Source organism: Artibeus jamaicensis, unplaced genomic scaffold (assembly GCF_021234435.1).
Source record: "Artibeus jamaicensis isolate MK-2021 breed Jamaican fruit bat unplaced genomic scaffold, CSHL_Jam_final scaffold_537, whole genome shotgun sequence".
NCBI lineage: Eukaryota > Metazoa > Chordata > Mammalia > Chiroptera > Phyllostomidae > Artibeus > Artibeus jamaicensis.
This window is the reverse complement of record NW_026522047.1, coordinates 31,303,038-31,317,932: the sequence shown is the minus strand read 5'-3', so window position 1 is coordinate 31,317,932 and position 14,895 is coordinate 31,303,038. Positions and strand designations below refer to the sequence as shown.

At 41.7% G+C, this 14,895-nt stretch overlaps 1 protein-coding gene across 3 annotated transcripts in view; it reads right to left on the bottom strand.

The window, feature by feature from the left end:
- The window catches only part of PALLD (palladin, cytoskeletal associated protein), a 356,788-nt gene that overhangs the window by 171,232 nt on the left and 170,661 nt on the right, over positions 1-14,895 (bottom strand). For all 3 annotated transcript variants that reach the window (XM_053658067.1, XM_053658068.1, XM_053658069.1), the window contains exons 9-10: positions 6,668-6,787; positions 4,209-4,551 (exon numbers count right to left, since the gene is read on the bottom strand). In XM_053658067.1, the coding sequence (XP_053514042.1) occupies positions 4,209-4,551; positions 6,668-6,787 (463 nt within the window). The remainder of the gene's footprint in view (positions 1-4,208; positions 4,552-6,667; positions 6,788-14,895) is intronic.

Here is a 14,895-nt window from a genome sequence, read left to right as displayed (position 1 = left end):
AGGGGGTTGAAAGGGTTCCCAAATTAAGTAACTGGGTTGGACAAACTTTTCTACTGTGGTTCTATCCCATGGGAATCTTATTTAATTCTTTCATATTCATTTCATTGTTAAGATAAGTGACATCAGTCATAAAAGTCCTGTAAAATGGGAAAACTCTGGGATTGGTGGGGTTTGTAAATAGAAGCCCTATGGTACATTGAGGTTAAGAAGAACAAACGTGGGTGCTCTTTCTCTTCCTTCTTGATCTGCTTTTGCTTCATTCTTTCAAAGATGTTTTTGACCATTGCTTTTGTGAAAGGGCAGTGAAAAAAAAACAGTCAAGTTGTCTACACTCAAAAAGTTTATGTAAAAATGATACACAAACCGACAAGCAGGTAAATAAGACACTGTGAGAAATAATTACAGACTCTGTGGTAATTAAAAAGGCTGATTCATTGGGGACTGGCTGGGTGGCTGCTTCAGATTGGGTGGTCAGGGAAGGGGAGTGACATTAGGTTGAGAGTAGAAAGCAAGAATGAGGCAGCCATTAGTAGCAGAACATTCCAGGGAGTAAACATTCCAGGCAAGGGAACAACTTGTGCTTAAGTTTGTGTCTAGGAGTGTGGAGGAAACCATAAAGAACTTCCAAATATAGTAAGGCTGGCACAGCTAAGTGCTGATAAAGAGAGGATACAGGCTGCTGTTTCCTTCTCTCTCGTCTCTTAAACACACCATCTCTCAGTCCCGCATGTGTAGAGCAAGAACATTTCTCTGCTTCTACACAGAGAATTATTATTCTTATTAGTGTTTGTTTTTATGAAGAGGTAGCTATAGTTTGTTGGTCTGGAACTGGACTGGGTGACACATAAAATCCCTGGTACCTTAGTATGAATGAGTTTATAGGAATTAAGAAAGGCAGGGATTTTGTTTCCTATTCACACACTAAGTCCTAAGTTTAAAAAAATGTTTTTCCCTTGAACCTTCACGCATCTTTTGTAGAGAGTGAGAGGCGGCCAGATTCACATGGTGCACTCGTTTCAAACAAGGGAAATAACATAACAAATGGTTCATAAGTTAGCTTTATGTTCGCTCCTTTCTCTCTTTCCCTGATAAGAAATCTGATTCGAGTACCTGTTGCTTCTTTTCTCTGTATTATAATAGAAGATTATGAGCATCGGTCACATAAATAACTCTTATTTATGACGTTTTTTCCTGTGTGGTGTTGCAGTTAACTCCTGGTCCCACAGCCGGGGGTGAGGCATTCCACAAGTCCCAGGTGCATGGCACTGACACCAAATGGCCCACACGTAATCGTGTGGAACTTACACTGGAGGGACAGTGTCAGGAACAGAGACACTTGGAGATGCTGAAACTGAAACGATGCCCCCAGGCACTGAGTGTGGAACTCACCCTCAGGTCAGGTGTGACAGACCCCACCGGGGTCTTGGGGGCTACAAAGTGATGGTGAGGGTTTCTGTTGGGTAACAGATCAGGGCTGCACCGTGTCAGAGAAAAGAATTTGTGACATTTCTATCTTTTCATTTTAGTCTTCGACTTTTTTCTTCCCAAGATTAGTATTGGAGGTATTTGAGAGGAAAAGAAATGCAAAGAGATTTTCTTTCTGAAAATGATCTTTTTTTTTTTTTTTCAGGAATCTGACAAATCAACCACCATTTTCAGGTTAACTTATTGCAAGAGTAAATATTTTAATTCCCATTATTAGCCCTGCCTAACTCTTTCCTATCTGTTCAATTACACATGATTCAGAGGAATGAAATGCCATAAAATCCCAAGATATAAACCTCTCTTTTTATGAAGGGGAATGAAATCATAGGCTGATGAGAGAAGATGAGAGCAATCCATAGTTTTTCACTGCCAACCATAAGAGGTAAAATCTCATTTCCCCCCAATGTATAAAAAGACATAAAAAGTCTTGTGAAAGAATTTTACTTGGCAGTGACTATTAGTCATTAATTAGCAATAACTTAGGAACCATGCTAAATTATTGGCAGATGTCATTCAATAACATTCCTCTGTCAATGGATTCAGCTTTTAAAACAATGAGCAAATCTTTTCAGAAAAGACCACAATAATAGAGAAAGGAGGGGAAGACCTCAGACCAAAGCAATAAAGTTGGTTCCCTCAAAAGGGTGCCTTGGAAGAGGAGGAGCAGCGAGAGCTAAGTTTTTCTTTAGTAACGTTTGTTATTGTTTCAGTTGTCACATTAAGATGCATTTACTTTGTAGTGAAAACAAAAGCCCATGAAGTATAATTCATACAAAAACTTAAAAATGAATATGTATTTTAAAGTATCATCACATACGATGTTCCACCCGGTAAATGGCAAGTACATTACATGGACATTGCTAAGCGATGCTCTCAGGATGCACTGAAACACCTAGAGAATTTAAACAAGCAAACAGTGGGGAAACGTGGTACCAGCTGATGTTATTTCTAAGCTACCAGTTTTTGTAATTAGGTGGACTACCTTTTCCCAAAGTTCCTGGCAAAGGGAAAAGTACGTGACCCCTTTCTATGGGTCTTAAACATTAAAGTCTGTTTTTCCTGTATCTTATTTTTGTATTGAAAATCTGACTAATAAGCAAATCATGATGTCACTCCTCAAACTTGTGCTTAAGCTACACATCCTTTTAATAACCACAAAATTGTTTTGTCTGTGTTCTGTAGACAAGCCTGCCCCCCAGCCCCTGCCGCGCCCACTAACATCACCATAGAGCACAGCTGAAGGCCGAAGAACGGTTGAAACTCCCGAGATAAGAAGGACTGAAATGTCTGTTCACAGCTCCTCGGTGGCTCTCCTGTGATTTGTATCTAATTGATGACAGCCATTATGGTGGACACAGGTCACTTAATCAAGAGCACAGACAAGTCCTGGTCATTAAATAACATTCACTCTTCCTTTCTCAGGAGAGCAGGTCTGTGGTTTCATTAAAAGCACTGCAAATACATATTCAAACTGCAAAGATAAAAGAGGTCAGCAGTGGCAATTAATTTTATGCGTTGAAGCTACAATAGTGTAAATCTCTTTTAAGGCTGCCACTTTTGACCTCAATTTACCTGTTCAACGTCTCAGTGGAGTTGGAGCACAGGCAGAAAAGATGTCCTCTGCTATCTGTCACGCTACTGCATACAAACCTCGTAGCTCTGCTGCCTGAAGCAGAGCCCGGGCGGCCCTGAGAATTAAGTGCAGGGTAGTCATGATATTCCACATTTGCATATTCTAGCATTTCTAATAAATGAGCTGATGACAGAGAAAAGAGAGTAGACTGTTCATACAAGAGAAACAAAGAACAATTCCTATCCTAAAGTCATCTTTCCTGTCCTAAATCAAAAACATCAGACATCATGGGAAAATCTAAGGGGCTTTCCGAGAGCCTGGCACATTCATTCTCAAGGAAATGTGACCTTTGAGAGTATGTATACATTTTATAGGACTCTGACATTTCCACTGACCTCTGTCAGGGCAGTAATTCAAGGTCTGTTATGCTATGATAGAACCTTTTCAGTTAATTGATTTCTGCCTCTCTCTGACATTGTAATGGCTCCATTCATAACAACTGTCTGCTGTGCAGTGCCAATGGAAACAGCTCAGCCGAGGTTTATCATCCTAAGAAAATAGTGGAAATCAAATATGAAGCGGGTATTCATGGAAATATGTAGTTACGTGGAATTCCAAAGTCAAGGAGGTCGTCTTGTGAGAGGCGCTCTTCCCCCTGACAAGCCTGGCCATCTCTGGTTTCATTCCCGTCCCCAGGTTCTGTACAATGAATTTCCATCTGCAGCTTCTAGTCTTCCCATGCTTATCTGTATCAGATTTCCTTACTGATTCTTACATTTAAAACATTTGGAAAGGCTTTTAATTGAGAACTGAAGGTAGGTCCCTTTGCCCATCACCCCTGGGAAGTGGTTATATCCTTGCTGTACACTGGAAGGCTACACCAAGCACCGATATTTTCACAGCTGACACCGGTTATAGCTTTTAGCAAAGGGCAGATGTAACCAAGCTTCTCGTTTACCTTCTTTATCTTTAGGTATTATTTACATTTTCCAAAGACCCCACTTGGTGGTAAAGGCACATCAGTCAGAGACAAGTTGCCTGCAGGACGGGTGACATGCCACACAGCCGAGTCCAAGTAAAAAGTTTTCACTGACCAGAAAGACAATTTAGCAGGGATGTGGAAAGTATAAAACCATGCAGAAATACTCACAGTTTTGGTTTGGCAAGCAGAGGTGGTGGCTCCTTCGTGGGTGAAAGCAGGACGGCTGGTGTTGGAGGAGATTTATTACCGTTAGCTTTGCCGTTAATCATTCCGTTTACTCCATGGCCGGGATGGACGCCGTTGGTCTCCCTCTCGGCAGAGTTGAATTGCATTTGAAGGGCCCCCATGCCAAGCCCTAACTCTGGGCTGTTCACCTGCTGGATCTCAGAGGATTTCTTTGAAGCCAACTCAAAGGGATTTGTCTCCAAGATCGGAGGGGGAGGTGGAAAGTGCTGGAAGTGGTCGTTGTTGGATTCACCCACGGAGTCATAGTTACAGTTCTCAGAATTGGCTGAGGAAGGGGGAAAAGGGGAACAATAATAAGATGCTACTAATTTAGTAATTCAACAGTTATCTTCACCCAGTTATGGACTGAGGGTCCCTTGAACCCTATAGTTACAGAAGCAGTAGCTGGGCTGCTTGTAGCCGACGCAAAAGCAAAGCCAGCTGGAGGGCTTGGTTCTTTCAAGCTTGTTTTGGGTGACTACTACGTGTTTCATTTCCTGAATGGGCCCACAAGGGGGGGGAATCAGCTACCGAGTCATTAACAAATTTCAAACGAGAGCTCAAGACAGAACTTAGTTTCAAAAATGACAACACAGACAGTACCAACTAATAATGCCTTGTCCTTTCACATTTCAGCTGTGGATCTGACTGGACATTCTAGCTGAGCTTTACTGATACTAGCTCAAGCTCCAAAGGTTTTACGGGACAAGCAATGAATATTCATTCTATCTGAAGCTAAGTAAAGCTTGGAGTCTGAGGGAAATGGCTTATGACCTTATAACTTCTTTTCCACTTCAGTTGATGGCCACAGCTGTAACTCAATACAAAATTTTTTTTCTTAAACTTGTTACTCTCAGTAAACTGAATGCATCTTGAGGTAAGATCACGTCTTCTTTGGATTTATCACTTTACCCAGAGCCCAGCACTCCTCCTGGAACTTACTCAAAAGTGCTTACTGACGTGAGCAGACAGCTTGAAAGTATTTGTGTTATGTTTGGCCCCCAGTAGATTTAGCCCAGATAAAAATGGGAAATACTGCGTGCCAGTTTTGCCACGCAGACTTTGACTGAGAGACCGGGGTTTGGGCCATACTGTCCGGCACTGCACTACTGCTCTGGCCGTTTGCTGGGACAGTCTTCCAGCCAGCGCGCACTCCAAATACTGGGATCCTGCTCACTCTGTAGCTCCAGTAAGGACCCACTGAAAGCACTCATTCAGTCAACTGTTCTCCCATTTAGGTGAACCTTTAAATTTCTTCCCTCCTCTTTTCACTCCTTCATCTATCTGTCTGTCTATCTTAGCTTTCAATTCCCCCTCAACTGCCTTTATTTTAAAGATGATGTTCGTTCAGCCGTAGTGCATAAAACTGGGAGCCCAAACTCATGGCAGACGAGGAATTTTAGGCACTAAAGGGAGTTAATCTTGAGGCACAGCAGCTCTGCCTGAGCGTCCACACTTCTTAAGGTGAAGCCACAGAAATAATCCCCACGGTCCCTGATCCTGTCTTGTGCCTCTGCTGCCCCCTAGCAGCAGGCTAGGCTCCTGCTCTTCCTAAGACATCAAAGTGCGATCCAGCCAACAGCCCCATTTATTGATGCCCCATTAAACGCACTACGGGTCAGGCCTGGTCAAAGAGATATTTTAAAAATCGCTGCAAAATAAATAACAGAGGTGAGGCAATAAAAGCAAACTTAGGTATAGCGAATCAGTCATAGCAGAAAAGAGCCAACTGACGTTAAAATAAAGAAAAAGCTGTTTTATGCTGCCTTCGCTAGAGGTAAATTTCTAAGTTTGAGAAATATCCAGATACTTTTGAATATTGGTTTTAATGGTATATTGCTTTAGTTTTTCATATCACAGTTATAGTTCACTGTCAGAGAGACTGGACATCTAAGACCTTTGCAGTTTCTCTGAATTCAATCAGGTTTATCTTGTTCTACTTCTTTAGAAGTTTCGATCACGGACTAAGCACTGATTTATTTGTACAAGTGTCTCGTCCCCTGTGTTGGCACTGCTGAGCATGGTGACTGCACCGCATGGTGACTGCACCGCCCATTCCCAGGTGGCCCTCGGAGGGGACATGCTCCTGGGTTAGCGTGAGGATGTCAGGAAGCCATCGCCACCATTTCTAAGACCACGACTGCATGATTGAGGACATAACCCCACGTGTGTTCAGTTGCTACATCATCGTCATCTTTTCACTTTCTCGTGTCCATGTTCACCCCGCCTCCCCCCAAGCCTTTTGTTTGCTGCTGACACGGCGACTGTGAGGGCAACCCCTGCAGTGGCAGCCAGCATTCCTAAGGGCTGAGCCCTCCTTCTCGGCCAGTTCTTTCCTCTGTGGTGAACCACGCTGAGGGTGGGGGAGCAGAACCCCACCCTATTTTTCACTCCTCACTTACCTGGGGTGACGACCAGCTGGGCAGTGCTGGTTACTGATCCGTAGTCATTTCTCGCGGAGCACGTGAAGATCCCTGCGTCTTCCGGGAAAGTCTCAGCGATGACTAGGGTACAGATCTCCTCTGGAAAGGAAGAGGACAGAATGTATCTCATCAGACCTAAAGCACAGAGTCGCTCTGAAGAAAGCAGACCCTCCACCTTTCTCAAACAAGCAAATGAGATAATGGTCACTGAAGAATTGCTTTACAAAAGACTTCACCATAGAATGTCTTTACATTTAATTTGGCAGTTTAGCCTAGTGACAAAAGCTTTGGAGTCAGACGCCCGTTCTTTGCAATTTCAGACCAGGTCCACTCTGGTTTCCTCGTCTATAAAATGAGGATAATATATTCCTAATGGGATATCTGTTAAGATGAAACCGGATGCTTGCAAAGTGTGTGCCTCTGCACTTCGCATGCGGAAGATGCTCAGGAAACGCTGGCCCAGGAGATGCCTCCTCCTTTCTCCTCCTGCCTCCTTGTTTGGGTCCAGAAATTCTTTCTAGTACAGTGTAGCTGACTCTTACTTCTGCTCAACTGAAAAGCAATTACTGGGGGGAAATCAAGCTTCACTGAAATGACAATGGGGAAAACATATGTAAATGTTTGACCTGCAGACAATGATCAGGAAAGCTGCTGTTACACAGAGGGGCAGCGCTCCACAGCATGAACAACCCTGACTGTGGACCCTGTTGCCAGGGCTCCAGTAGGGGCCCTGCCACACACCTGGCCTTTATGACTTTGGTCAATCTCCCGAATGACAGTGTTCTTATCTGTAAAATGGAGACAGTAATAGAACCCACCTTGTAAGGCCTGTGTTAGTCATGACTCATAAAATTAGCCGCCACCGAGCTACTGTGAGGGGTGATGACGACCGTGACAATGGGTAACAGCTACGTAGCCCTTATTAGGCACTAGATATTGTTACCAGCTCTAAACAGATAAATATGGCTTTAAATCTCATGTCAACCTTACCAGTTACATTTATTATTAGCCCATGGTATAGATTAGAAACTGAAGCACAGAAAGGCTAATGTTTTTGGCCCAACATCACGTAGCTAACAAGTGGTGAACTCAGAATTCACACTCGTGAGGCCCCAGACTCCACAGTCCTAACAACCGTCTCCCTATCCTTGTGGTGTAGTATGCCTTGTGCTTACAACACTCCCGGGGCATAGTAAATGCTTTGTAGCCAGTAAATGTGAGCTGTTAGCATTAAAAAGAAGCTAGATGTAGAGTTTATTACTATTAAAATATGTTTGATTTTAGAGAGAGAGGATGTGGGGGAGAGAGAGAGAAAGAAACATCGATGTGAAAGAGAATCATTGATTGGTTGCCTCCCATATGCACCCTGACTGGGGATGGAACCTGCAACCTAGGTATGTTCCCTGACTGGGAATCAAACCCCCCACGTTTTGGTGGATGGGACGATGCTCCAACCAACCAAGCCACACTAACCAGGGCTTCATTAACTATTTTTAAATTGAATAATTGAATTTAAATAAATTGTATCAGTAAAATACAAATGATTATGTTGGTAATATCCTCATTTAACATCACCTGGATGTTCTTAGAAACTCAGACTTTAAGGGAGAAACATAACAAAACCATTTTTAGCATGGACAATTAACGTAAACAAGAGTTTGGTTCCTGTGGCATATTTCTAGTCACAAAAAGCATTACCAAGCTTCTAAATAAAGACCCAAACACCTCTAATATTAAACACGGAAATAAATGTGAGCTGCCTATACACTTCAAGAAAGATGAATAAAAACAAGGAAGATCATTATCTTGCGACCCGCTTACACCAGTTTGGGGTCACGGGTGGCCAGAGCCTCTTCCAGCAACTCAGGAAAGCAGACAGGACGCCACTCTGGACAGGACGCCCTTCTGTCACACGGCCACACACACACACACACACACACACACAGGGACAACACAGATGTGCCAGTTCACACCATGGACACGTCTTTGGGATATGGGAGAAAATCAGACTCCCCAGAAAAACCACAAAACAATAAAATTATGACATGAAGTGTGCTCTACTACTTTGTAATCTACTTCACTTTATTTTAGAACAGTGGTCACTACCATCCACGTTCCTGGGTCACAATCAGCGGTTTAAAAACTGCCTCGTAGGACCTAGCACAGCCCCTGGCTCAACAAATACCAGCGAATCCAGGTACTGGGCATATTAAATAAAGGGGTTTTCTGAAAAAAATTGCAAACACTAATTCCTAAAGGTATTTGCCGCCCCCTGTTCACTGCAGCACTATTTACAGCAGCCAAGGCATGGAAGGAACGTCGGGGTCCCCTGGGGCATGAGAGGACACAGAAGACGTGGTGCACGTACACGACGGAATATGACACAGCCACGAAGAAGACGAAATACTGCCACGTGCAGTAACGCGGATCTTGAAGGCATTGTGCTAAGTGAATTAAGTCAGACAGAAAAGAACAAAAAAAATTGTTTCACTCATGTAGAATATAAAACCCAAAAAGGAACATGAACTAACAAAACAAACGAGAAGAAACTCACAGATACAGAAAACAGAATGGTGGTTACTGGAGTGGAAGAAGCAGGGGAGGGCATATGGGGTGAAGAGGTTCACACATATGGTGACGGAAGGAACTCAGACATTGGGTATTGAGCATGCAGTGGAGTAGACAGATATTGAATTAAAATATTGTACACCAGAAATTTATGTTATTAACCAATGTTACCTTAATAAATTTAATTTAAAAAAAGAAAGAAAAGGGTTTTCAGGTACAGGTTTGACAGGTACTAGTGCATTTAGAATATACAATTATTATTTGATTAAAAGGTCACTAAATAGAAGGAGAACAATAGAATAGCAGGGCATGAGGTAATCTTACAGATTTTTTCTTTTTATTGAATTTATTGGGGTGACACTAGTTAAAAAATATACAGGTTTCAGGTGCCCAATTCTACAACATCATCATCTGTATATTGTTTTGTATTTTCAGCACCCCAAGCCGAGTTTCTGTCCATCACCATTTCCCTGCTATATACCCTCGTCTATTCCCCCCACCCCCCCAACACCACACTGTTGTTCACGTCCATGCTCCTCTTTTTTCTCTTCTTTCTGCTCAATTGTTTTTCCCCCACTGTACCGTACATAGTTCTTGGCTTTCCATTTGAAGACGAAGACAGAAAGTATGGAAATAATTCAAGTTGGAGCTTCACATAAGATTAATCATTTGGAAAGCGAGATGGATCTGGAAACTTACAAGGGAGTGGGAATTTTTAAATTGAATACAGAAGGTTACGGAATGAGTTAAAAGTGTACTTGGCCAGAAAAGAATAAATAAAATTTAGACTCTCCATGCTGTAAGGGATTTTAGTGATCGACTAGCCCCAATCCCTCATTTCTTCGGGTGAGGTCCAAAGTGATTCTCACAAGGTCTTGGCTGATTCACGTCAAAGCCAAAACACAAAAGCGGGCCTCCTGCCTCCCACAGGTATGCTCCTTCCCCCTAGTTTAGAACAGAAGGAACCCCATGTAAAATGAGGCAATGAAAAGATTTAAGATGGGAAACAAGGAGTTTCCTGAATCTGAAAATTTCAATTACTCTCACTTTCCAAATAATTCACCAGAAATTCATCTGCACAAAGAGATGATGGGTTCTGTGTCCTCTGAGATACAGGACACATCGATGAGGGATAGAAGCCATTAAAAAAAGTACATTGGAAAGTGGAAATTCTGGTATTAGAAGAAACAAGCAGCCCAATCTCATTAGATTTTGGAAAAAAACCCTCACATACTGGCTGGCCTTGGGAAGATGGGCTTTGGGCAGGGTTAGTCCACCTCCGTTTCCTTTTAGCAGATGCTGCTGGGAGCCAGGAAGTCCCAGCTTCCGCAGTACCTCCGAGCTTCCTGCCCAGGCAGGAAAGTTCTTCTCTCAGGTATTCACACCTCAGAAGGCAGAGTGGCTACAGACACTTAGCAAAATGCCTATGGCCAGTTCAATGTCTGAAGAATGCGTTATCAGTAAAAACAGACGTGATTCTGTATCTTGGAATCTACGTTTGAAAACAAGATAAGATGTTCAGGGATTATATAAAGCAGTTTGGGAGTGATGATCTGGACAACTTTCAGATTCCTTCTTGTTTTCTATGGTTTTGAAAAATTTAAAAAAAGTTATGCTGTTTTAAGAAAATCTGAATATATATATACATATATAAAATATATATAGTATATAGTATAACTATATTATATATACACTATATAACTATATATATAACTAATATAACTATATTTTACATATATACATATATATATGTATATATATATATTTCCCCTTCTAATCCAGAGAACCCCTTTGAGAATAAAATTTCAGTATTCTCCTCATTCATCCATGACCTTGAAGATAAACTAGAAACCCTTAGTGGCACCAGCAAGCCCTGGATTGGGGCCCTATTTCTTGCTGGGTTCCTTCTGTGCCTCTGGTCCTCTTTTGTTCAGACCTCTGGGCTCACTGGCTCTTGGGCTACCCCTGGAGGAGCCACATTCCTTGGAGTCTTTAAGCTCTTCTCCCAAAGCACTTAGCATTCTCCTACTAGGACTCACACTTCCACCTAAATGTTACTTTCTCAAAGAATCCTTGTTTGGTTAGGCTTGGTCAGATCCACCACAGATGGCAAACTTTTCTTGGCGACATCTATCATAACTATAACTGAATGATATATTGAGCAAGAGCTCCAGATTCCCTGACCAGAGTATGACCTCTATGAGAGCAGAAGGCATTTGTTTGGTTCCTGGCTGCACTCTCAGCATCAATATTTTTGAATAATGTTTCTGGGATGAAACTTAAATTGAGGGCAAAAAAGCTGAGGAAACATTTGCTTTACAAAAACATGTTTTCTAAAGAAATTCTTAATAAAACTGATTTTCCTATAAGCTTCCTTTGTGCACTTTAAAGTGTGATTGAGCAAACCTCACTTCATATGAATTTTCAGGAAGTTGCATAAAATAAGGAATATGTAAGTTAGGCGAGTATAGAATTAATGAGCAACTGGATATTCAGAGAAGGATAGCAGCTTACAGAACAGAATAGGAGAAAATAAAAAGGCAGTGAGATGTTCTTTTGTGATCTGCAGGCATTGCTATGTCTCTGTGATTTTTATCAGATAAAATTTTAATCTAATGTCCCAAAGGTTGTTTAGGTTTTCTTGCTTTGGAAAATGTCTTCCAAAAGTTACAACAGGCTCACGTTTTGTTGACAGAAGGGAGCATCATGGCCTGTATGGTTCAGACATTATGAACATAAAGAAACTCATGAGGAAATGAGATGAGCCAGGTTATACTGTTGAATTTTCATCTGGTAGCATCTTACTTACACAAAGACCTTTAACACATCTGTAAAATACATTTTCGTGAGGAATGGAAATCAGGAAATGACTGTTTATGTCAAATAAAGGGAGTTAGAAGCTTACTTATTTGTACTAAAAAAACTGCCTCCAGTTTAAATGGAAAAATGTAAAATTATTAATGATGATAATTCTGATCCGTTTTAATTCAATTTTCCTAAGTGAAGATTTATATTTAAAGGCATAATAATAAATTACTAAATGAGTAATAATAAATTACTAAACAGAACAAATCCTGTTTTTTATAGTTACCTAAGAATTATTTAACCACATCAATATCTCCCAGAGGTCAACCCTGAATTTCATTCAAATCCTTGGATGTACTAAACACTTGATTAAATACAAACAAAACCATTTTGTTTGCAGAAATTCATAGAAAGATGAGTCGGCAAGGATATTACTACTAGGTCCCTTGAGTAATAAAAGGACATTTATATAAATCCCTTTCCTCGCAGTGTTTTTTTGGGGGGTGGTGCGGTGAGGGGTCCAGCCTAACGGAAGAGGAATCCAGCTCTGACCTTCTAAATCCCAAGCTTCAGGCAACGCAACTGGTGACAAAGAACTGTGGGCGGAAATCACTGAGATGACATCCAGTGTGGTGAAACGCAAGGCTTGTCTAAATTTTTGTAAAGGATTTTGAAACAATTGCGCACCATGTCACACAAAGAGAAGAATAGTTAAAATGTACAGTTTAAGAAACAGCCACAAAATGAACCTCCAGGAACTCATCATTCAGTCTAAGAGGTAAAATATCACCAATACTTCCTGTAGACCTCTCCAAGTGAATCTCCTTCTTCTTTTGAGATCATCATTGCTTTGATTTTCTTTATGTGTTTACTACATGTTTACATCCTTCAAAAATGAGTTAGTTTTTAAAACATTGAGTAACAAGCACTAATCTTATTGTATAAAGAAAAGATAAACTTGTTGCTGTTAGAAAAAAGCTCCTAGGAACTAGCTGGGGGTTTGAACTATCTTCAAGTTTTCTATGAGTTTACAAAAGCCTCCACAGAGGTAATCAATGAGCAAGGTCATTTAGTGAGTCCTGGGAAATACAAGGGTTGGTGGGGACATCTGGTGGGCTGAGTGTGGGCAGGAGCTGGTGGAGTGGGTATCTCCATACTTTGTTTTGAAGTTCAGCACGGCAAACATTCAGACCAGAGTGCCAAATCAACTCAGAACACGTCTGTGGGGGCAGGGCATGACATGAGTGTTCTCAGCTGGTCCAGGAGGCAGTGTATGGAGGGGAAAGAAGGACAGGCCAGGTAGAGGTAGGAATTCAGGTCGGGCTTAGCACCCTACCATTCTGTCACCAGAGCCAAAGATGGAGCTGTGGCAATGAGCTCTTAGTGATGAAAGCCACCATGTATCCATCTCTTGAGTTACACTGACCCAATGTGGGCTTGTCCCCAAATCCTGACATACAGCTATGACCCTCCTGGGGGTTCCTTTGCCTCTCACTTGCTCTTGAGTTCCTGCTTTCTATACCCACATCTTGCCCTTTCTGGATGAATTCTCTTGCTGTGGTGAAGCACATCCTAAGTAAAGGGTTGTGAGACCTTGCAAGATTGAGAAATCTTGACTACATCTTCATACTGAATGGCAGACTTGGCTGGGTACAGAATTCTCAAGTACAGGCAGTTTGTTTAACTGCCTTTTGTGTCTGGTGTGACGCTGAGTGGTCCTAAGTCATTCGGATTTATTAGTTTGCATGTGAGTTGATGTTTTCTCCCTGGACGCTGGTACAATCATCTCCTTGTCCTGGATATTCTGAATTTCACAACAACGCACACTGCTGAGGGTTTATTTTCATACATCCTGCACTCGGTGGGTCCTTTCAATCTGGAAATCAATATTCTTCAGTTTGGGGAATGAAAAAAATTTCAACGACAGTCTCTCCCTCTCCTTTGTTCTCTCCTCCTGGAATCTCAGTTGTGCACGTCTAGTGAACCTGGCAGGTTCTCTGCTGTCTCTAACATTCTTGCCGTTTCTCTCGTATTGCTGTTCTTGGTCTTTTTGGCTTACTCTGTGGGGTAGCTCCTCAACTTATTTCTGCTACCAACTTTTCCATTATAAGAAATTTTTGTTTTCCAAAACCTTCTCTCTTCTTATAGCTTTTGATTTTTACTTCTCAGATGCACTGGGCTTTCTTGTCTAAGAAGAGTGTTCATTGGTTTTTATATTTTCCCCTCTTTGCAAGCTTGTTTTCTTCAAGTTGTTTTTTAGGGGAGTTGCTTGTTTTCTTCTATATTATCTACAATAAAGATTTTCCCAGCCGTCTTTCATCTTTTCTGGTCTGAGAGGATTGTGAGCTGCCTAGAAGCTCTGAGCGTGAAGAGGAGCTTTGGCTTTCCCGTGAGCATACTCTAGATGGCCTCTTCGTTGGAGAAACTCCCATTCTATTATATACCATTAAGTATAGATTTTTTTCCTCTTGGGATGTCCAGCTTACCCAGAAAAGAGTCCTTCAGGCTCTGCCAGGGGAGGAAGAATTCGCAGGCCAGCCAGCATGCCAGATGAGTGTGCAGGAAGAGGACTGGAAGTAGAACTTTAAAAGCTGAATGCTCCTAGGAGTCTCAATTTTCTCTTTGGTACACACTCCAGTGGGCCTTCCCCATCTCTCCCTGGAGACTGAACCAAAATGTCTTGGTTCGTGGAATGCTAAGTGTCTCAGTATTTTTTTTTAGGTGCTTCAAAGCAAAAGCTATACCTAACAGCTTTGTTAAATTTCCAAATAACTTAGGTATTTAGGTCCTAACAAGTAGGTTAACTGTTTGAAAATAGTGGACATAAATGAAAA